Source organism: Etheostoma spectabile, chromosome 21, assembly GCF_008692095.1.
Source record: "Etheostoma spectabile isolate EspeVRDwgs_2016 chromosome 21, UIUC_Espe_1.0, whole genome shotgun sequence".
Lineage (NCBI taxonomy): Eukaryota > Metazoa > Chordata > Actinopteri > Perciformes > Percidae > Etheostoma > Etheostoma spectabile.
The window spans coordinates 12,714,447-12,736,892 of record NC_045753.1 but is presented as its reverse complement, the minus strand read 5'-3'; the positions used below and the strand labels follow the sequence as shown (position 1 = coordinate 12,736,892).

Sequence of the window (22,446 nt, the reverse complement as noted above, 5' to 3'; positions counted from 1 at the left end):
CAGAAATGCTGAGGAGGATGAGGGTGAAGTACCGGCGGTGTCGGTGTCGGGGCAGATAGGGCAGCACTCTCCGTCTGGGATGATGGGGTCGTCGCAGTCGGATGTGTCCTCACAGATCACCTCGTCGCACATGACGGTTCCACTGTCACAGACGCAAATCTGGCAGGGCTCTGGTTTCCATACATCCTTGTCGTTGTACAACTGTCCGTCTAATGAGCAGCTGCCAAATAAGCCTGAGAGGAGAAAACCACATTGAGTTTGGTAACTTTAAATGAGATCAATATAAGAAAAAAGAAGGAACATCTTAACACTCTGTCAAATAAATGCCCCAAATTAGGTCTAGCATCAGTAAACACAATGATGTACAATGTGCTGGTAAGATTTAGTTAAACATTGGCTACACCTGCACAGTGCATCATGTGGGAACCAGATGTGTCCAATAGGCTTAGATCAGACACCAGGCTCTACTGGCAAAGCAGCAGAATATTCAGCAAAATAATCATTTAGTATTTTACCCATGCAGACCTTTATTGCTCTTTTTAGTCTGTAAACTAATCAGCTCTGGCCTCTGACTAGTGGCACACAGCCATTTTTGTTTTTTGTTAGAAAACAGATCTTTTTTCTTACTTTTACTTACCAAAAAATATCCGTTCTCTAACTTGTATCATTCTAGCTAGATTAGGACTTCATTTGAGTCACAGGAACCAACTTTTAATGAGTTATTTGTGATCCGGAAGAGATCTTCTAATGAAGTATAACATCAGTGCCTGTCTACAAGAGGTATAGGTTATTTGGGCCTGGTAAATGTTAGAATACAGGCTTGAGTGTTCAACAGAAAAATTGCAGCAAAAGAAACTATCTAACAATTCTGATCAGATGTATTTCAAGATTTTCTCCTCAATAACTAGAAGTGGAAAATTACACTGGGCCTAATCACTTTTCCGGCTGGTGGATGTGTGGGCCTTGGAGGTGGGAGGGCTGAGGTTTGGAGGATGGAAGCACAGTTCCAGTGTTTGCCACTGAGTGGCGCTGTTGACCTACAAAACGAGATCTTCCGCACCCTTCTCTCTGCATGGTGATTAATTGATGTCTAGACTTTTTTCTTACTGTCGACGTCAGGCTTAGGCGATTTTTCCATTGTCCTTTTTTTCAGCTAATTAAACCAAGTTTTACACAAACTGTATACAAATGTTCTTAAATTCAGTGTGACATTGTTATGACGTTTTTGTGTAAAGTTTAACCTTCTAATAGCTGAACATTTGTCCACTTTATTAGGTTTGGTTCCCCAACAAACTGTCTTCTCATTTTTTATGCATTAATGTTAAAAGTACTGAGAAACGTCCAAATGATTGCAATTAAGAGTTCCTCAAATGCATTTGCCATTTTCTAATTTCTTAATTCTTGTGCTCTGCTTCAACTCCCTTTGAACTCAGTGTCCTGTCATTGCGCATCAGAGATAGTGCAGCTGCTCCCCTTATGTTTGCGCGGACGCACAGTGAGCATGTATCTGCACGTCGATGAGAGCAGCAGACAATAAAGAAAAGCTATATAAACTCCCATTCGCTTCCACATCTTCCCCCCAAAACAAAACACATCAAAACGCTTCAACGTGTAACAACTTTCATAATCTCTGCGCGCTGGAGTCAGGCATCACGCATAGGACGGTCAATTCCAGCAAACTGCTCAGCATCCTTGCGGGCTCTTCACATCCTCAGGGTGCCACAGTTCCAAAACAAGTCAAATCACAGTTTGAAAATGATACTTACTATCCTCCTCGCCTTGACCTCTCGCCAAAAGCGCTGCTGCGCTGAGCAACAGCGCTAACCGAATATCCACAAAGCTGAACATGTCTAAATATTAGACATGTAGATTCTTTGCGACACAGGGGGAATCCTTTTTTTCCTCAGACACCACTCATACAGGGCAGGGTCCGGTGTGTGTGTAACTCCAAAATCCAGACCCCAGCAGAAACTCCCTACTGCCTAAACAAATGAGTTAGCTTGGCTTTTATATGCCAAAACTTTTGGGGAGGTCCTGTGCGCACCAGATAACTTGTACATGTTCGAGTCCCAGAGTCCCTCCTTCATCAGAGAGAGGGGCCGTCTTTAAACATGTCAAAAAGTTCACGTTTCAGCTCAAACGTGGATGATGAGGACACTCATCATTTACGCGCCGGCTCACTACCGTTCAGACGTGTTTGATCATCTTCTGCTTCTCCATGGATTTCCTAATTGAGGCTTTTGTTGGGGGTGTCGGCATCAGACCTGAGACATTGTGTCGCTGAGCTGATTTTTAATCTTCTGGACTCTGGATGATTTTATTTATATAGCAGATCCATTGCAGTATAGCCTTCATTTGGCACCAGTTTATTTAGGATATGCTGAGCAGCTGTGGACTGGATTTCAGTAGAACAGGAAGTTATTTTATGGGCTCAGTTGTTTCTTTAAAGGAATGGGTTAAGAATGATGTATTTTGTGCGCAATTTACGCACGGAGAGAAAACCAGATGGAGATTAAAATATTACCAAGATAATTTGAGGATGTATGTTGACTAAACGATGTTCTATGCCCAAGTCATTCAGCGCTTCTGTCCCTTGCAGACATCCTTGAGGGAATCATACTCGTGTTTTTATAAAAACTTGATTCTGGGCCTGTACATCTCCTGAGTATCAAGCACCAGCAAGCAACTGCAATTTCACACCAGCAGTAAAGAACAAATGTATAACTGATAGTTACCAGGTTTACTGTCTTTTAAGGAAAGTCAATTTGAAGTCAACGTGACATGTTAACATTTTCTCCTCATTTAGGCATCTGAACCCTTTCTCTATTGGTACCCAATCATACAAATACAATGTAGGCTGACAATAATAGGGCTTTAATATTTGTTTCCAATTAAAAGTTAAAAGTAATCAATCATCCAGAATGACGAAAGTTTTTAAAGCATCTGCAACAACCAAAAAAAAAAAAAAAACTTTTCCAAAAGAGGCATGTACATCTCATGATGTTGGAGACAGGGAGCGAGAGAGGGAGAGAGGGAGAGAGGGAAGAAAATTTGGCAGATCCACAAAGCAGTCTGGTTACACTGTGGACACGTTGCAGCTTCTACAACTACAGTATGGCCCTAGTTGACCTTTCATTTACTGGCTGCTGTTGTCTTCTTCTTTTTCTGACATTACACTCAAATAATCTGTCCTGTTGTCAGTAGCAGACATTTATCACATGCACTAGACTGAATGATCCAGTAGTGGAAATCATCAAACTATGGAATAATATTTTATTGTATGTGAGCATAAAAGGAAATGTTTTAATTCTGAAATAAACCTTGTATTCATTTTGAGAAAAGAAAATTAAGAGTTTATATAAACAGTAGGCCTACATGACTTCTCCCTGTGATCATTCACTTACATTATCTGGAAATTAAATTTTTAATATGGCATATGATTGTTGTGATTTGCCAACAACTATTAAAGGTAGAGATACAACGGCAAAAACAACAACAAAAGTTGAAGATTGTAGTAGCTAGCTACATACTAGCTCACTCTGATGTTTATGTAAGCATATCTTATAATCCATGAATCCTTTTTCAGACATTTGCACGTCCACCAAACAGGTTTTTTGTTAAGCATCTGTTCCTCCTCATCTAATAAAAGATGGGTGTCTTCTCAAACGCTTGTCAAACAGACAGACAGCTGTCAATCTCCATTTCAGTGATTCTTTAAAAGCAATTTTCCCTATTTTCTGCAAGCTGTTATGGTACGCCTTATGTCATGCATCCATTGCAGCCTGCAGCAGGTTTACATCACCTTTCTTAAACATGGAGATGCTGCTATGTAACTAATTTTAGTGCAACGTAGTATAAATATGTCCTGATATTGTGAATTCAGATAAAACACTGCAAGAGCAACAAAACTGCCCTTGGTGTATAAATAAACTGTAATATAGAAATAGTATGAGCCTTTTATCCGAGTCTAGCTTTCCTCAAGTATATTTTATTCTTCCTTTAAAATAATTTCAGGCATCTCTTTTGGTGTTGACCATTTTATATTTTAAAAAAGCACATTGACTTGTTAGTTGATAGTTTAAAGGCATTGTTTGTAGCACATGCATAATGCAACAACAAGTGATTTGAACTGCCACAAGTGCACTTTCAAAATAAGACACACCCATTGAAGTGACTTTTTTGATAAAAAAAGAAAAGAAAAGAAGGCTGAGAGGGGGAACTGTTAAAGTTACACAGTTATCACAGGGTTCAGGGTGTTTAGAGTGAAAGGAAAATAGGGAAGTCCTGTTTCACGCGGTCTTGCTTTATTTCTGAGAGGAAACCCATTTGATAAACCCTAGTTCCTGTGTGCTGTCTGTGATTTTAACTTTTAAAAAACTTTCAGCACAATAATATGACTTTTGGTTTTTGAAAGTGCAAACTTAAGATGAAATGTTTTATCACTAGATGGAATTCGTCTTTAAAAAAGTACTTTCTCAGTGACTTTCATGAGTGAAATGAAGCCGAAGCTCACAGGACAGCGTTTAAATAGAACTGGTAATTTTCTGGTGTTTGGAGTTGCTGCAATCTATAATACATCTTTTTTTTTGTGGCGAGTCTCTCAGAGTTCAGACTGGTGGTTTGGGTGGAAGGGCTCAGAATGAGCTTATGGTGTTCAGCTGCATTCAAATGTCCTACCACTGTAGCCTCAGAGCTATATGTTTTCTAACTGGTGGACAAGATAGTTAGCATATTTTAGCAAAGAAATTGCTGTCAGCTTCTTCAGCCAAGAGACAGTTGTTAAGCTGAAACAGAAGAGGTATCAAAATTAAAATTAATAATTAAAATAATTAAATTGGAGCCACCAAGTTTAGCCGACTAAGGGGAGGAAATTCAAAGTTTGTCATTGGCAGCACAAGCCTAAGATGTAACATGTCACTCAACTTTGTCACGAGTTTTGGCCTGTTAATGAGAATAGAGCGACTATTTACCACAATGAAAGCTGACAGGCCTCCCCATAGGGAGAAGCATTTATGAACGGAAGCTGTTGATGGTGGAGGGCATCAGGTGTCTGTTATAAGAGGTGCAGACCCTCAGGAGGGGTCAACTCATACAGCTCTTATTTAAATGTTTAAGGAGCTACAGCAACTCTAATTGGATCACCTTACTTGAGGCAATCACTTATTTTATTTTTTTAGGGGCGGGCATCTTTGCTTAAATAGGTTTACATGCAGCGTTAAGAGGAGGCAGAGCTTGCACGGTAACTAAAAAGGCCAAGTGTGCATTCCCCAGCAAGCCTCTGAGCTGTAGCCAGCAACACGTAGCATCTGCCTGGCCTTGTCCACGTGTTTCTACTTGTAAGTCTCTGAGCCTTTGCTGCTCCAAACTCTAATAAAGCCAAACCCTCTCTGTCTCCCTCTTCTTCTTTCTATCACTTACTGCCCAGAGGCTCATTTTCTTCCACCTCATTCAAGGAGCCCCCAGGGCATTTATTTGTATTTGTGCTTTTTTTAGACTATAATGTCTCCTTTAACTCACTGTCTCACTCCATGATAAAACCACTATTACTTGCTGTTAAAACTTGGTTCCAGCCCATTATGTTTGTGATGAACTATTTTCAATTGTGGGTTTTTCATTCTTTGTTTACATAGAAGCTCATTGTAGACCCACCTGCCTCAGACAAATTACAGGGTATGATGAGGGAAATTGTACAGTATTGCAAATATATCAGTCACTGTACAGTATATCTTTAAATTCCAAATGGCTGTTTTCCCGTGTACTACCAAACTGTAATAATGTTTATCTTAACAGTTTTCTGAAATGATAGGTGGCCATTGTAAAAAGTCATGGTAGCCACTTTTAATACTGTCATAAAATGTATTATTCTCTGTATTGATATTGGGGATTCTGGCTACTTGGTATCGGATTGAAACAAACTTTTGTGACATTACTAGATAGAAAAAAACAATTGAATTTCCCCATTGAGGAATTAATAAAGTGCTTATTCTTCTATAGACAATTCTACATAGAGTGTTAATGTGTCTGACAGCGAAAAAGCTATTTCAGACAATACTCAGGTCATTCCTTTAAATCAGCATCTAAAAATACCTTTTGTCTGTGCAATGCACAATGGGAGTTAGCTTAATCAATTTGTGGATGCTACATGGTTTCAAATGAAACAGTTTATCGGTTGTAACATAGATCCTTCCATAAGCCACAGTCCATGGTGGTTAAAATGTCGTCTCATAATGATTCCGACTAGGGACCTTGATTGCATGCAATACCCTCTTCTCTCCCTAACAAGTTCCTGTCTGCGTCTCTGTCGCAATCTATCTACAGAAGGCAAATGGCTGAAAAAATATTCTTTAAAAAAAAGTGACTGTCCAGAGTTATGACATGTTACTACTTCAGGTCATTTAATAAAACCTGATATGATCCAACTCCTTGGTAAACCTCAGGTCTGCAGCAGAGATCCTCACGCACAGCCAGGACGGCCTGAGTCTGCCGTGTACGTGTACAGACGACCAAATAACTAGTGTGACTACACCAATCGCCTCCATGAAAATAAACCTTCCAGCTCTGGCTCAGACTCTACAAGTTCATTCAAAGCAGTAGCATCAGTTGGAGAAATAAAGAGAGACTTCCACGCGGCATTATGGGTAAATGCTCAATTACAGGGTGAATGCTTCAGCCCACTTCTAACTGTTACTTCAAGTAGAGCCTTATGTGAACTGCAATCATCTCATGAAGGCCCAACTTTTGTCTTTTTAGTCTGCAGGCTGGTGCTGATGCTTGCTGGCTGAGCACTACTTCACCACAACAGTAGTCATTTAAATTCTCTACACTAGCAGGCAATGGGCGGCTGAAATGTATGCTACTGTATACAGTGGATGTACAGTATGTATTTAATGTTTCACCAGAAGTTAAGCCTGGTCCCAACACTAGACGTAACGCAGCGTCAAAGTTTATTTTTGACCTCTGAAAAAGTAGTACTTTTCTGTAGCTTTCAACTGTCATAAAATATGTAGTTTGACAAAAACTATTCGATTTCTTGGTGAGTTACATGTCTGTCTTTTGAATATAAAGATACAGCCTGGAGACGGTTAGCTGAGCTTATAACGACTGGAAACAGGGAGAAAAAGCTAGCCTGGCTCTGTCCGCAGTTCTAAAGCCTGCTATTAAAACACATTATATATCGTTTGTTGAAAAAAAAAACTGTAAAAAATCCCAAAAAAACGTGTCAAATTGACAAATTGCTGTTTCCCTGTGTTTTGAACAGTGCTAAGCTAAACTAAGCTAAGCTAACTGTCTCCTGACATGTATCTTCATATTTCATCCAGAGACATGAAAGTAATATCGATGTTCACTTCTAACTATTGGAAAGAAAATGAAAAAACATATTTCCCCAAATCTCTAACTAAACTATTCTTGTAACTCAATGTTAAGATTATTTTATGAAATATTATTTGCTAGCATTTGTAGTATTAGTATCAGGAATATTATAATGTGAATTATTAATAGAATTATTTTTTATTTATTTTTTATTTAATTTTTTGACATTTACCGATAACCCAGTCCCGTCAGTTTACACATGTTGGTACAACAATCATTTGGAGACCAGGCGGTCATTTACATGTATTGGCATAGTTAGATCAGTTAAGGAATAGATTATGTCATAAAGGGTGAATAGATGCCAAACTATTTAAATCATGTCAACTGATTTTTTAAACTAGAACTCAGCTGCTTAACAAATTCATCCTTTATGAGCTCCACCCATCATGACACATCACCTCCCCTTTGAGGTGGGAGAGAAAATAGTGGGGGGAACAAATCTGAAAACCCAAAGCCAGCCAACCATCATGGTACCACGTCCTTCATCGGCCTATCCAATTCAACAGCTTAACGTTAGATGCCTATCTTTTAATTAAAAAGTTAGATTACTGGCTTCTTTTTTTTCATACCCACATGGTATACAGTTTTTTTTCAGGATCTGATGTGTGATGTGCTTCACAGCTATCTGTTGGCTTGATTTTTTCACAGAAAACAAATTCAGCAAAGGCCATTTTTCTCTATTTCTTGGTCTGGTTTTCTTCTTGTCTTTGCATCTGGATTTCTCCACAGTCCCTGCCCCCATCCAAACTCCTGCTCTCCATCCCGCCCTCTTTTTCTCCCTGCCTGCTCTCTTTTTCTCCCACCAGCACAGACATATAGTCAGACACAGAGAGTGGATGGAAAATGTGACTGGATTCTTTCCTGACTTCAGATAATGTGCAAGACTGCTGGCAAGCGTGGCACTAAAAACAGGGAAAAGCACAGCGAGAGAGAGAGAGAGAGAGAGAGAGAGAGAGAGAGAGAGAGAGAGAGAGAGAGAGAGAGAGAGAATACCAGACAGTGAGAAGTTTATCTAAAAGGCTGCTCTTAGTGTCACATAAAGTAAATCCTTTGGAACAGAGCAATCTGCAAAATATGTCTAAAGATGCACCAGCTCCAGAACTAATGACTTTCCACCGATTTCATTATGATAAAGAATCATAGAAAACCCTTATAGTATGCCCTCATCTAACGACTTTTTATATCTACATGTTAGCACACTGTCTAAGACCACAAGACAAGAACCAAAGAGCCCCACTGTGCGTGGGGGTGTCACATTTCACTGCCACAATAGCTCAAACTGTGCAGAGAGAGGAGTGTTGGCACAATAATGTCTGGATGACAGACAAACAAAAAAGGGAAACGTTTTTATCTGTGTGCGTCTTCAAATCAGTTATGTCAGGAACTATTTATAATCATCATCTTCAAAAAATTGACTGTTGTGTTTTGTCTGATGTCTTTTGAAGAGAGACGCATTTAAAGTGATGCTTTTGGTGTCTATTTTTATAGTATTTCTTTCCGCTTCTTCCCGAGCGTAGTTTCCAGTTGACCTGCAGTCTCTTCAGGGTGGTTTGATGCCGGTCTTTCCCAACATCTGGGAAAGTTATTCTGTGCTTTAACTACACTGCCTTGTCCTTTTGTCCCTCGTTTTCTCTTTTGCTTCTTTGCATTACCTGAAAAGCATCTCAGTATGCATAATAAACGCTTAACTTGTTTTTAGGATCAACCACTTTATAAAGAATTGCCATCTTTTTTTGTAGTCATCTTTACAACACTAACTAAGTTTTTCAGCTCTCTTAGTTATGCATTGCACTTTTATTTCTTCTTAGCAAAACCAGATTTTCTTTTTAACTTATAAAATAATGTCTGAGAACCATGATTTGAGGCTAAAGTCCGACTCTGTTACAGAATTTACTTGGGAAAAATGATTGGGGGGGAAATGAGCTCAGAGATCCCGTCTGGAAATGTCGTTACTACAGCTGCCTGCTTCCCCTCTGCAAGCACTCATAAACACTGCAGCCTAGAGAGATGCTCACATGAGAGGAGAACGGGAGGGAAAGTAGGAGGTACAGCTGAGTATAAGAGAGGAAAAAGACAAACAAAGAGATGCAAGGAGAAAAAGATGAGCCTAACAGAGCAGAAGGAGGTTTTAGGTATTCAAATGGATTAAAAGGGAAAGTGGGATTTTTTTGTATCCATATTGAGGCTCCATTATTTCTAGAGAACCAAAAAATAGAGAGGTAGAATAGACAGCAGGTAACCTCAAACTAAGGGAGACTTGAAATGGAAATAGGGAAGCCTGTAACTATGTAGGGGGAAAAAATCCCCATCTGTCGGATGACTCATAGTCTCCCCTCAGGCACAGAAAGGAAAATTAACAACGTTGGAGTTTTTTTCCCAGCTAAGACAATGATGTTCTGGGCACATTTTGTTTAGCACAGGAACATACAAATGACCTACAAATATTTTAATGCATACTTGATCTTTACATTTTTTTTATGTCTCTGCTGGAAGCACGATCCATCTGTAGTGCATTTCTTTTGGAAAACAGCAGAAAAGGAGAAATAAACATACCTCAGCCATCTATGGACCCCCTGAATGTCATTAGCAAGAAGATATCATTGATCTCCTATAAATATAAAACATAAAACATCAAAACATGTATTGATAACACTTTGGTAAGAGGTATTTGCACATGAGTTTACATTTTTTTTTTTTTTTAAGATTATTTTTTGGGCATTTTAGGCCTTTAATTGACAGGACAGATGAAGGAATGACATGCAGCTAAGGGCCGAAGGCCGGACTCGAACCCGGGCCCGCTGCGTCGAGGAGTAAACCTCTATACATGGGCACCTGCTCTAACTACCAACTGACCTATCTGGGTGCCCATGAGTTTACATTTTTCACATAAGATGACAGCATAATGCAGAAAACATTGTATTTGTTATTGTATCAATAACATAAAGTCGTAACTTCATGGCATTCATTGTGTTGTTATCTGTGACAGTATTAGTATTATTCCTTTATTCCTATTTTACTATTTTTTTTATTCACACATTCACTCTCACTCTGACATTGTCTCAAACATCTCACTAGCACTAATGTCGAATTTGACTAAAATATAACGTTAGATGGCCTAATTACTTTTATAACTTAATTTAAGATTTAAATCTTCATTAAAGACTTTACTCTCTTGATGAGTTATTGATTTTCAATTCTATTTTTGTCATTGAAGCATATTAGGTAACTTAGGTATTACTCTCCACTGTTATTTTGATGTAATGAATTTGATTTTAGCTTGTGCAAAGACATACAACTCAATAACTAGCTAGCTAAGCGGCAAAGGATGAAGCCGCAGGTGTTTGCTTTCTTACCGGATGTAAACTAGATGCTTTTCCTCAACTTCTAACGCTAGCCGTCTTATTTCCACGTTGTATATTGTGTAGCTATATACCATAATGTAGAAAGTGCAAAGTGGTTTAAAGAACAGGCCCATTGTGAGTTTAAAATTGTTCACTGACCCAAAAACTGCTGCAGGTGACTCCGTGCAGCATCTCTGTAAACTACAGCCAACGGTTAGTGTGCTAACTTAGCTAGCTAGCTAGCAATGTTTGGGTCGTTTTAGCTAGTAGCTTATGCCGCAAAATACAGCGCTGACGGCTAACACGAAACAACATGTCAAGTTAAATAAGACAGTTTTGTAGCAGCTGAGATGTGTATTTTTCTTCTTTTAGGGTAGGCTTAACGTTACTGCTTCACCTTCTGCCAGTTTTTATGCAAAACTAGGTTAAACACGACCCGTGGTTACTGTACATTTCTGATGTAGTTTTATGCCATTTGAGTGTTTCCATGATTGTGTGCTACTTTATACATATACTCAGTAGTAACTAGTTACTCAGCAGATTATAATTATTAATACAAAATATTAATCAATTTATAAATCATGATGTATTACTATGGATAAAGATACCCAGTAGGATATAAAGTAGCTGAAATTAGCCCCGCCTTAGTTAAGCTATATCCATATTTTGATGCTAATACTTTTACACATCTTAGACTTTTATACCTGCACTCTTTAGTAACGTGTGCTGTAGAGGTGGGAATCACCACAGGCCTCACAATACGATGTCATCATGATAAGTCACAATACAATATTATTACGATTTTAAACATATTGCAGTATTCTGCAATATATTGCAATTTATTACATTTTTGCTAGTCTGTATCCTTCAAGTTCCGCTTCCTGGATTGCTCTGGTGCGGCATGAAATTCTGCCAGATGCATGTATTTTTTTTTTGATTCCTTCTGCTTTCTTTGGGATGGAATTTAAAATTTGGTGGATTTATGAGGACTATGTTTAACTGCTCCAAACATCTCTGCATGTTAAATTGAGACAGCCTATCTGTCCAATCTAAGTTTTTCTCGAACAACTATTTTGCAGAGGCTCTGTGGCATTTAGTATCGCCCTTGACCACCCGTGTATTTCAGGCCTGTATGTAGTGAATTCTAACAAAAACAGAGTTTAAATTGTAATTTCCCCACAGGGGATCAATAAACAGTAAAACTTATACAATTATAAATTATTCTGGTTGGTTAAAAGAAATGCCATTAAACCAGTGCACGTTTTCCTCCTATCCCTCAAGGCAGTGTGGAGTAACCAGACCCTCCTTCCGTGCGTTCTGGACTATGGACTCCAACTTCAAATTTTTCCCAATTTCAAATTGTGTCCGCTAAAGGAAACTTTGTTAACATCTGTATATCTAAAAAGATATATTTCTCTGTTTGTTCATCTCACTTTAATTTTGTTGTTGAAAAATGGGATTGTCAAGCAGACAAACTGACCAACACATACATTGTATAATAATAGATTGATACTTGGCATCTGTGTATCGATACGGTATTGCTTAGTGTTGTGTCAGGAGGTCGGGGATCTCAAAAGTTTAAAATGAAATAAATTTTCACCACCTCAGTCTGACAGTAATATTCATCTGTGCACCATATGTGATGATATTGCATGAAGGAAAACAATGCTGTAAACTTCTGCAAAAGTTCAGCTAGTTTCAATCACACTGCATCACACATACAATGATAGTATAGCATTAACCAAAAGTAAAGTAATTCCCTAAATCCTGCATGTCTTGTGAAGCTAATGGAGCATGTGTATCATCCTTTTACAAGGCTGTGAATCCATGTTAACTCATGGCAATGTTTTCAGTGAATGGCAAAATGTGTCTCTTCACTTTCTGCCAATGTTGTTTTCTCAAGGCCCCCAGGTCCCAGTGCTTGACATAACATCAACCCATGGCAGAGAAGGATGAAAAGGGGCCTGCCTAGCTTGGACTTGAAGGACTCCCTCCAGGACCAAGCAGGAAATCACAGGAATGATGTCCTGAGGTAAACAACACTCAGTGTGTTAGTTTGTTTTATTTTTTAAAGTTTTTTTTTTGGCGCATTTCTGCCTTTAATGGTTGGACAGCTAGGCATGAAAGGGGAAGAGAGATGGGAAAGACATGCTGGAAACCCTGGACCGTCTGCATCAAGGCAAACACCTCTTTATATGTATATAAGTTAATGAGTAATCATGTTAAATAATGGTGATTTCAATACTGACCAAAACAATTGGGATTATGATTTTATTTACGCAATTGAGCAGCCCTAGTGCTTTACTCAAGACTGAAAAGGCATTAAGACACAAGACTATAGAAAAAGAGATAAATAAGTTATAGAAGAGTAAAATATAATAGTAGTTCGACATTGGTACATGCGCCACAAACCTTGTTAAGAGGTTGTTGTTTTTTCTGAAGGTAGCAATATCATAAATATGTAAATCATATCATGTGGTATTGCTCCAGCAGTCATGCGTCTCATAACAAGTTCAGTGGTACATTCAGTTGATCCCTGAGATATCCATGATTTGAGGAAAGCTTAGACACTATTCAGCATACAAACTGCATGCTGACACATAAGAAAGGAATCCACAGGTTTCATACATTAGAATTCCTCAAAAATATTCAATGTTTTTCCCCCTCACAATATGAAAAGATGAAGGATGGTTGGAGTCTGTAGTTAATTATCTAAAGACTATTGTAGAACGCTGTTTCAACCTTTATAATGAATTATTCCACTATGATGCTAAAGAGGAAACACCAGGAAGTAATGTCACTTCTGAGCATGTGCAGTAGATCCTTTAGTGCTCCATTAGATTGGGCTTGCAGGCCAGCCCGAAGTTTGCTGAGTACTTCAGAACGCTTGAGAAGAAAAAAAGTGACCTCAATACAAAAGAATGCAGTGCGGTCTGTTTTCCCTCCCCTAACATCCAGCATGGGCAAAAATGACTTCTCTTAACCCACTGTTTAGCAGAGGGAGTGTATTCCACTTGAGCCATTTAAATCGCCACAGTCTCCGTCGTCTTCTCCTTACTCTTCTTTCTTCTTTTCACCTCTTTGAGAAAACAAAGTTGTTGCTGGCAGACATCTTTGTCCTCGGCATACACAAAAAAACACTACGATCTATATCCAAAGATGTGCCTGCAGTGTTTTAAATTCCGCTCAGATAGGGTGAAGATTTGTTGATGTTTTTAGTCTCAGCTAAAGATTTGAGAATGCCATTTATTCAGTCAAGTAAACATATTCTGATCAAGCATGCTGATAGCAGTTTTTACTTCCTTTTGCCATGCCTTGCCTTCCTTTTTTTTGATAGAATGTGTGTAATTGCTTGCAGTAGTCGGGGTCATCCTGGCCTATCTTGTTGCAGTATACCTCCATGTGGACACAAGGAAATGTGGACCTTAAAAAGAGAGAGCAAGCTGTAATATATTCTCTCCTGTACCCATTTAGTAAATCTTTAAAATATGATTGTATCAAATAGACAATTTGCATCATAATTGAGATACAGAGAAGATAATATTTAGGTCATCCTAGATCGACTCAGTGTTGGATTTGAATTTTCAAATCTTCAAGTCAAGTTTAAATTATTTCCCTCTCACCTATTTCAAGTCAAAATGTTTGGTCTTTCCATGACTGTTAATGTGGTACTATTGTCTCTTTCTATTTCACTGCATGCATTGTGTACCATGTTGAGATTCTACCATGGATGCCTTAGGAGAATAAAGTTCATGCATGATGGGGTGTCCTGGTGCCAGCCACATGTTTAGAAATCATTACTACTACTGTTGCTGCTGCTGGAGGAGGACTTTAGATTTATGCTTGCCTCCTATGTCACCCTGAAAATGCAGGACTAACAGCTTTCAGATGTGAAAGGAAGTATGGAGGATGGTGGTGGTGGGGTTGGAGGCGTGTGTGTGTTTCGATTGGGCTGTAGCAAATTATACAAATGATCTATCCTAATATAGGCACTTGCATTTTACCCATTTACTGTATGTGGAGCATTGAATAGGTGCAGGGCAAGAAGGCCTTGACTAATCCTGTAGAGGGATGTTCCCCACCCTGTGCTTTTTTAACACATTAGCAGAAGCGTGTGTGTGTGGGGCAACCTTGACAACTTTTTTCAGGAATGTATTATTTTATGAAAAGTTTTAATTTGCTTTTCCTGTGTAACCTTTGAATCTGGCATGTTTAGAGTTTAGGCCATCTTAAGTAGAATGCTTCATGCCATTTATACTCTGAATGACCAGATAAAATAGAAACACCTGCGGAGTAAGGTAATGCAATACAATACTGCAAAAATAACTTTGTTGAGACTAGACTTCAATTTTAGTTAGTAGTAAGTATGTTGACTATACTTTGTCATTGTGTCATTTTTACCTTACTCATTTCTATGCATGATGTTGTCCACTCTATTTACATAAATGTAGGAGTTCAAATATGTTGATTGCATCAATATTTTATTTACAAATAGCAAAAATATAGATTTGTTATATCTATTTCAGTAAGCATAGATCTAGACAAGTATCTACAGCCATGCTAGCGGCTTTGTAAGTCTGTACCTAAGCACAGCGGCACTTTGACCTAAATGCTAATGTCAGAACAAAGTGCAGCTGTGGTTGACAGGATTGTTTTGCAGATATTCGATAGTAAAATTAACTATTGGATGTATTTGAAATCCATCCTATAGTTGTCAAGACATTTGACTAAAAACCAAAAATGTTAACAGTATGGTTGCATTAGATGTAAAGTTGGGGAATCACCATAGTCTGTGGGATTCATCCCCTGGTGACAGTGAATGTCTGCACACAATACTATGCCAATCCAGCTGTTAGATTTTACTGGATGAGTGAAATATCTTGTAACTTTGACCTGCGGATGGATCACCAAAGTCAGTAGAAGTTGTCCCCTGGGGACCTTAAATGTCCGTACAGAATTGAACATAAAATCTATCTGATAGTTATTTTATATTTAAGGCTGGACCAAAGTGGCAGCCGGATCGACCGATATGGCTTTCCTCAGAGCCATCTAGCTAGCGTGGCTAAAAAGTGAGCAGTTGAAATATAATCCAGCCCTTTTAATACATAAAACAACTGCAGGTACTAATCATTTGATTCAAAAGCAGTCTAAAAATCAGCTGGGAGCTATTGTACATTTATATTCTCACGTTGACAACTCACTTAATGCTTCCTCCCATTATTCATCCTTCGTGACAGTAAGGGCTTGGGCCATGCCCACTGAAGCCCTGTGCTGTCATTAAAACCAAGATTGTAATTTTTCTCTCTGTTCTTTACACCTGCACATGCAGTTATGTTGCATAGACACCTGGATAGTTTTGAAACCAGGTGATCTTGCAGATCTGCATACATATTCTCCCTTTTGTTTTTACTATGCTGTGTGGTAACTGGAATTTTAACAGAAGCTGCGCTGCCCCCTGCAATTGTAGATTTAACTGCATCTGTTAAAATGCCACATAAAGACAAAACATTCACTCCTTTGGCACCCCTGCATTCTGACAGGGTCTGCCTCTCAGGTAATAATACATCATATCATATTTTCTGTATTGCTGTCATGACGAAAAATAATTTCTAGACATTTAACTGCCCCTGAAACACTGGTGTGTGGTAACTGACTCAGTCAAAGTAAACCTTTGAGCCTTCTTATGCTGCATTTTATCCTATGATTTAAATGATCTACATCACCACAATCACTTGACATAAAGCGAAGTAAAACCAATTATGTTCTGATGAGTAAGTCATGGATGTGTTGAGAGGGCAGTAAGTGAATATCACAGTGACTGAGTCCCAGGCTTTTGGCATTGGACTTTGACTCAGTAAACTCTCATCCTAAAATAAATGTGAAATTAGAGGGTTATAGAATGGAGAGAAAACAAGGCCACTGGGCTTGGTCCTTGGCCCCACACACTCAGCCGCTGTGCCGTCTTCTTTCCTGTCTACTATTATTCCTGGTCTCTTGCCGGGATGAGTCAAAAGAGGGAGAGAGAGAGCTGAAGGGAAGGATGAAGAGAGAGAGAAGGAGAGGGTGGAAGGGGAAGGTTAGACAGACAAAGAGGCAAGAGAAAGATGGCACAGAGTGGTGGAGGGAGGGACAGACTGGATGTACTTCCACTGTCTGATCTGGCCAGTGTTTAAGGATTTGAATGACAGATTAAATGTAGAAAACTTGGGAGGTCTTCAAGTGCAGCCATTTTGTGAGAGCTGTAGTTTCAATCCACAGTCACATTTTAAAAATATATATATATATATATATATATATATATATTAAGGCTCAGCTCACTGAAACAAATGCTTCTCTTAAAGCAGTTTCCTGGACAGCAAACTCTAATCTCTATCAAGAATAAAATTGCCGCAATCAGTGGACTTGTTTATTGATAATGTTGTTAATCTGCCTAATATTCAATTGAAATTAAGTTTGACAGGCAAATTCTTGACAGTGCTCTAACCTATGAGGGAACAATGAACTGGAGTGTCCAACATTATTATTAATTATTAGCTGTGTTGCACCAACAACTTTCATTTAACCTTGTCTGTTGGAGTATAAAGTGCTCCACAAAAGAGAAATGGTTTGAAGGCCGTTATGAAACATAGGTCTATGATACAAATACGTGTTTTGGATAAACTGTCACTTTATGTCCTGCTAGTGAACAAGCTAGCGAAGCCTGCTAAATGACCGTTAGCTAAAGAGCTTTTATCCTCCTCCAGATATAAAGATCAGCGAGCTACTGTGACTGACCAGTGTCAGCATGTCGCTTTATTGATCCACATTTTAAAAAATGTTAGCACCTTACATAAACACACTTTTTGTTCCAATTAATGCTGGATATGTTCTTACACAGGTACATAAATCAAAACTCTGCACTCTTTTATTCCTCTTTACTGTCCTTTACCTAGTTTATTTTCCAGTCACATCCTGGTAAGGTGTATTCAATGGCCAAGATGGACAAAACCAGATGTTTATGGATGCTGGTGCCGCAACATGAGCGAACATCGTCTCTGCAGCAGCATACTGTGTGATCAATTAAAACAAGTGTCTTGCTGTGAATCTTCCTCAGTGAAGATTGATGTGCAGTATTTAGTGTGTGCTGATCAGTTATTGCTGATCAAAATGATCTTTTCATCTGCGTCTTTTGAACATGTCACATCTGTTATCCTTTATCATAAAAATTAATTTGGGAACCTCTGCCATCGTAACACCACATCAAAGACCAACTCCTGTTTGTGTGAAGGAAAAAAAGAGGCTTTTACATTTATTAGAGTAAGTTGAGATGCATATGCAAAAGCCCTTACAGTAGCAAGTCTACATTTGAAAGAGGCTCTATTGCTGCCTCATTATTTACTAACTGAGAAGATCAAGGGCTCTTTTTTCAAGGTGTTACAGTACCCCTGGGTGTTTTACAATAGCTCTAGGTGCTTCGGTTGCTTAATTGGGAGCCAGAAACCAGTTTGGGGCCGTTGGAAATGGCAGTACAGGGCCTGAGGTCTCTTAGGTCCCATTAATGGCTCAATAAGGCTGCATTGTAGTAGTTTAGGGTGGAAAAGTGTGATCTCTCTTGCAAAACTATCCATATACTGTATCTATAATATATCTACAACAGTTGCTTATTTACACATCCAGACAGTATGTAGCAAAATTGGTATTTCAGCAGTTGTGTTTGTATCCACCTGATCAATCAGCCCAACTCTCCTTTTAGCTCTGTATTGGTCAACTCAGGAGGGAAATATCTGTTTCTGTAAAGTTGACATATTATGCTTTTCCGTATTTCCTGTCATATCTACAATGTTATAAGGTTAGATTTTCATGGTAAACATGCCCAAAACTTCAAATAATGAGGTAAACGTATTTCCTGTGAGCTAAAACTTTCAGATCTCCAACTGTACTGAGCACTCCGATTTCAACAGTTTTTTCTACTCTCGGCTAAGTATTATGCAACTCTAAGCCGACCTTCTATGTCTGGTTATCGGCTCCAAGTACTATAGGTAGGACTGGAGTGTTTTTTTAAGCCACTGCTGTGTTTTTTGACTGTAGAAAGTGCTGCTCTATTCTATTAGTGTCTACTACTAACTATAGTAGCCACATATCTAACGGCAGTAAACAATGTCATCTGGCCTACCAATGTTGTTGCCAGTGTTTAGTTCAGAAGCCTTTATCTGCGATTGTTGCAGTAGAAAGTACTGCTTCGCTCCACTACAATCTAACATCAGCATACTGCTATTGTTTTTCCACGGTACAAAGTCTGCTATATACTCCGTTGCGGTAGCTCCAGCTTCAAATAGCTAGTAAAACAAAACTGGAGCACACCGGAGATTCCTGGAAACACGTAGGCCAATCAGAGTGTCTCATACAGAGGGAGAATACCAAGGGGACAAGCCTCTCTCCACAACGCGTACTTCCTATGGCGCCATTTTAATGTTAACAAGCCATCACCTGCCGTTAGCATTCCATTGACTGACCATCCTTTTGACGTCACTTTGGCAGTGAATAACGTTACATCTGAAGTGTTTAAAGACTCTATTTGTCCATTGTTTATTTAAAAAAAAAAAAAAAACACCACAATGTAGGGCTGCACAATTATGAATTTTAATCGCGATCACGATTTGGACTTCACGATCAAATTTGCGTGATCGAGCGATTATTTTTTATAAAGCATCATTCATAGAACGCTCGGGTTTTTGCAAAGCCAATCTCCCGCTCCGTAAAGCCGTCTGCTCATGAGCCAGCAGAGTAGTTCCCTGCACCGTGCAGCTAAGTTTCTAGATGTAGACGGCACAGAGGACAGAGTAGCGTGAGGAAAACTCAACCGATAGCAGTCGGTAATACGTCGGTCTCAAGGTTTACCAGTTTACCATTAACGCAACACTTTGTCCCATTTGTTGTTTTTCAGACAACAGCAGTGACCAGTGTAGTTAGAGTCTGTAGCGTTAGCTAGTAGCGTCTGTTGCTGTTAGCTCTTCTAGGACGCACCGGTGCTAATGTCCTCGATCCGCTGCAATGCTGTTTATATGGATATGGTTTAATTTTGCGTTACTGACCCATTTCGTCTGTAAAGCCGTGCTGGTGTGGATCTCTACGCTCTCTCGTCCTAATCTCTCTCCTCTTACTCTCCGCGCCCGCCCACAGCGGCCGCCACGGTCCACACTTCTGATATATGTTACAGTTTTAATTTTCATTAACACAGCTGTATATTGTTAAGTATGAGGGGGCAAACCTGTATTGTACCAGGTTTCCTGGTAACTCTGTTATGCGGGCCGCTACGGCGGAAGAACACAAGAAGAAGTGAATGCAGCTAACTTCAGTTGGTAGAGTAACAGCGTGGGAGACGGAGCTGCTGGACCAGGACCAGAGATGTGACCCATGGCCAGAATATCATAGTTCATAAAAATGCAGCGCAGTGACGATACAGACGTTTAATACACACGACGTGTGTATCCGCCGTTCGACCCGTGCTGGACCCGTTCATAATGAGTCAGCCGTCTCTCTGTGAGTAGCGTCCATCACACTCCCTCTCGCAGTTATAAATCCATTACCTTGTACCTCACGGTATGGCTCCGTAGCAGACGTTTTTGTAAAAATAGGCTAACGATTGTGTCATAACCATGCAACTTACTGACGTATAGTAGAGGAATTACTGAACAGTACACATTAAGCTTGCAGACAGTTTTGACTTACAGTAGCTGTTTAGCATTTTATCATTTTAGTTAGCAATAATTAGCCTGTGCCTATGTTATCTTCTAACATATACCTACGCTCTCTGTCTCTGCAAGATTTGGAATGACTACGATTTCTCTTAAAGCTACCAGAAGACTTACAACTTTCAGACAGGTTGCTCCCGTCACATCTACGTCATCAAGCTCAGTTGGAGGCTGCGCAACTGTCAATGGTTAATACAGGTACAGCAGTCATGGGCAGTATGAGAATTAAAAAGTGTTTTTTTTATGTTAAAGCATGTAAACATGTTCTAGTATGAACACAAAATGCAAAGTGTTAAAGTGTTACTCTTAAAAATGCTATATAATAATTACCCTTGAAAGATTAACTATAGCTGCTAAATGCTTTACTATGTTTACCAGCTAGTTACTAACTTGTAACCTGTTTGCGGTTTAGTGCTGGGCAAGCAGTGTTCAGTTGTTTTATTTAGAGCTTCTTCACTGAAAACCGCTGCCAGTAGAGGGCTTAGACTGGACCAGAACAGTAAAAACAATGAGCTGAAAGATGCCAAACTCTTTGTACTGCTGAGGTTTTACTACGAGCAACCGCTTTCACATTTTAAATACTTAATCAGAGTACTTTTTGGATACTTTATCCATTGTTTATAAAACATATGGATTATAGTAGCTTCAAACAGAAGCAGAAGTAAAAGGACAATATCATCACTTATGTGACTTTTCACATTGATAACAACTTGCACAATTTGCTTTATGCTTATTTTTTGCCATGGTATGAATGCAAAATGATTTATCTTTTGGATCAGCAGGGTTCCATTAAGAAAACCCGCTTCCCCCCCAGCTAATGGGTAGCATACAGCAGGTAGAGCGGTAAGCGTACCAATGATGCAGCAGCAGGTTTTACAGGAGCTCCAAACAGGAGGAGATGTTGTGTTCTAGGTCAAACCATGGATGTGTAAACCCTGACCCCCTGCCTGTTATAAACCTCCATATGTGCAACGCAGACCTGACAATTAAGCTTTATGAGATGCTGACATGACTGATTGCTTACAGCCATGTAGGTAGCCTATATTGTGTGGCTGCTTATTTACAGTATAAAACAATCTCTTTACAGTTGGAAGTGAAAGAAGCCCTGCAGTTCAAGATCTCCATGACTGTTTCCAACCACACATAAGCACGTGAAGTTTAAATGCCTTCTGTCGGCGATCAGGAGAAACACATTTCATGTGGTGCTGGCGGCTGCTCATACTTGGGGGAGGGGTACCCAGATTCTGCTGGACAACTCCTTAAAGGTAGATGCACACTAGAAGAAGTTAACCAGACTCCCCTTAGGCCGATCCACATGAAAGACTACAATCTGGGTTAAGAGTCCACGTCACAGCTCAGACGGAGCACCGTTGTATCCAGTGGTGGATCCTTTACTTAAAATGGCTATATGTGACTTTCAGTTTGTGTTGATTCTAGCAGCCGCTTTGGACCAAAGCGGGAGGGTTTTTACCACACACCTGTCGTAAAGGTCTTTTTTTATGATGCTGTGTTGCCCACTGTATTACTAAGTTAGCGTTACCGTAAAGTCACATAGCTGCGATGAATGTTTTGATCAGACAAAAAATCATTCATTTACAATAAGAGAATACGTTACTGATGCTTAGTTGCATTTTAAGTGTTGCATATGGTTACTTAGCCTGGATGTATCATGAGCTTAACCTGGTGTCATTGTCAGTCACTGTGCCGCGAGCCAAAGCATTATGCGATTGTTGTAGCAACTAACGCAATAACCACTTGGCTTAGTATAGAGCATTTCATGAAACCCAAGGACGCTTTACACAAGTTCCTGTGGACATAAGGGAAAAGAAAGCATTTGAAAACAAATTGAAGTGGTTTTGAAATAATATTGAGTAAACGTCGACACATTCCAGTCTATGATTATCCATCAACATACATTCCTTTAATGTTAGTCAAAATAATTCCTAATTTCTACTTTTCTAACTCAAACATAATTTCCTATAAATTAGGTTTATTGACCATAA

The 22,446-nt window shown here is 39.3% G+C and overlaps 1 protein-coding gene and 1 long non-coding RNA gene across 10 annotated transcripts in view; one reads left to right on the top strand and one right to left on the bottom strand.

Annotated features, from left to right (window-relative positions):
- Positions 1 to 2,032, bottom strand: part of col1a1b (collagen, type I, alpha 1b) — a 20,861-nt gene extending 18,829 nt beyond the window's left edge. For both annotated transcript variants that reach the window (XM_032502290.1, XM_032502291.1), the window contains exons 1-2: positions 1,767 to 2,032; positions 33 to 233 (exon numbers count right to left, since the gene is read on the bottom strand). In XM_032502290.1, coding sequence (XP_032358181.1) covers positions 33 to 233; positions 1,767 to 1,848 — 283 coding nt within the window. In that variant the 5' untranslated portion in view covers positions 1,849 to 2,032. The remainder of the gene's footprint in view (positions 1 to 32; positions 234 to 1,766) is intronic.
- An 8,643-nt stretch (positions 2,033 to 10,675) lies between these two features.
- LOC116671226 (uncharacterized) overlaps positions 10,676 to 22,446 on the top strand; it is a 28,676-nt gene continuing 16,905 nt past the window's right edge. For 6 of the 8 annotated variants that reach the window (XR_004327225.1, XR_004327220.1, XR_004327222.1 and 3 more), the window contains exons 1-2: positions 10,676 to 10,925; positions 12,616 to 12,744. This is a non-coding gene — a long non-coding RNA (uncharacterized LOC116671226). Of the gene's footprint in view, positions 10,926 to 12,615; positions 12,745 to 17,703; positions 17,715 to 21,530; positions 21,709 to 22,446 lie in introns of those variants that run through there. The other 2 variants (XR_004327223.1, XR_004327226.1) reach the window with 2 other exon arrangements.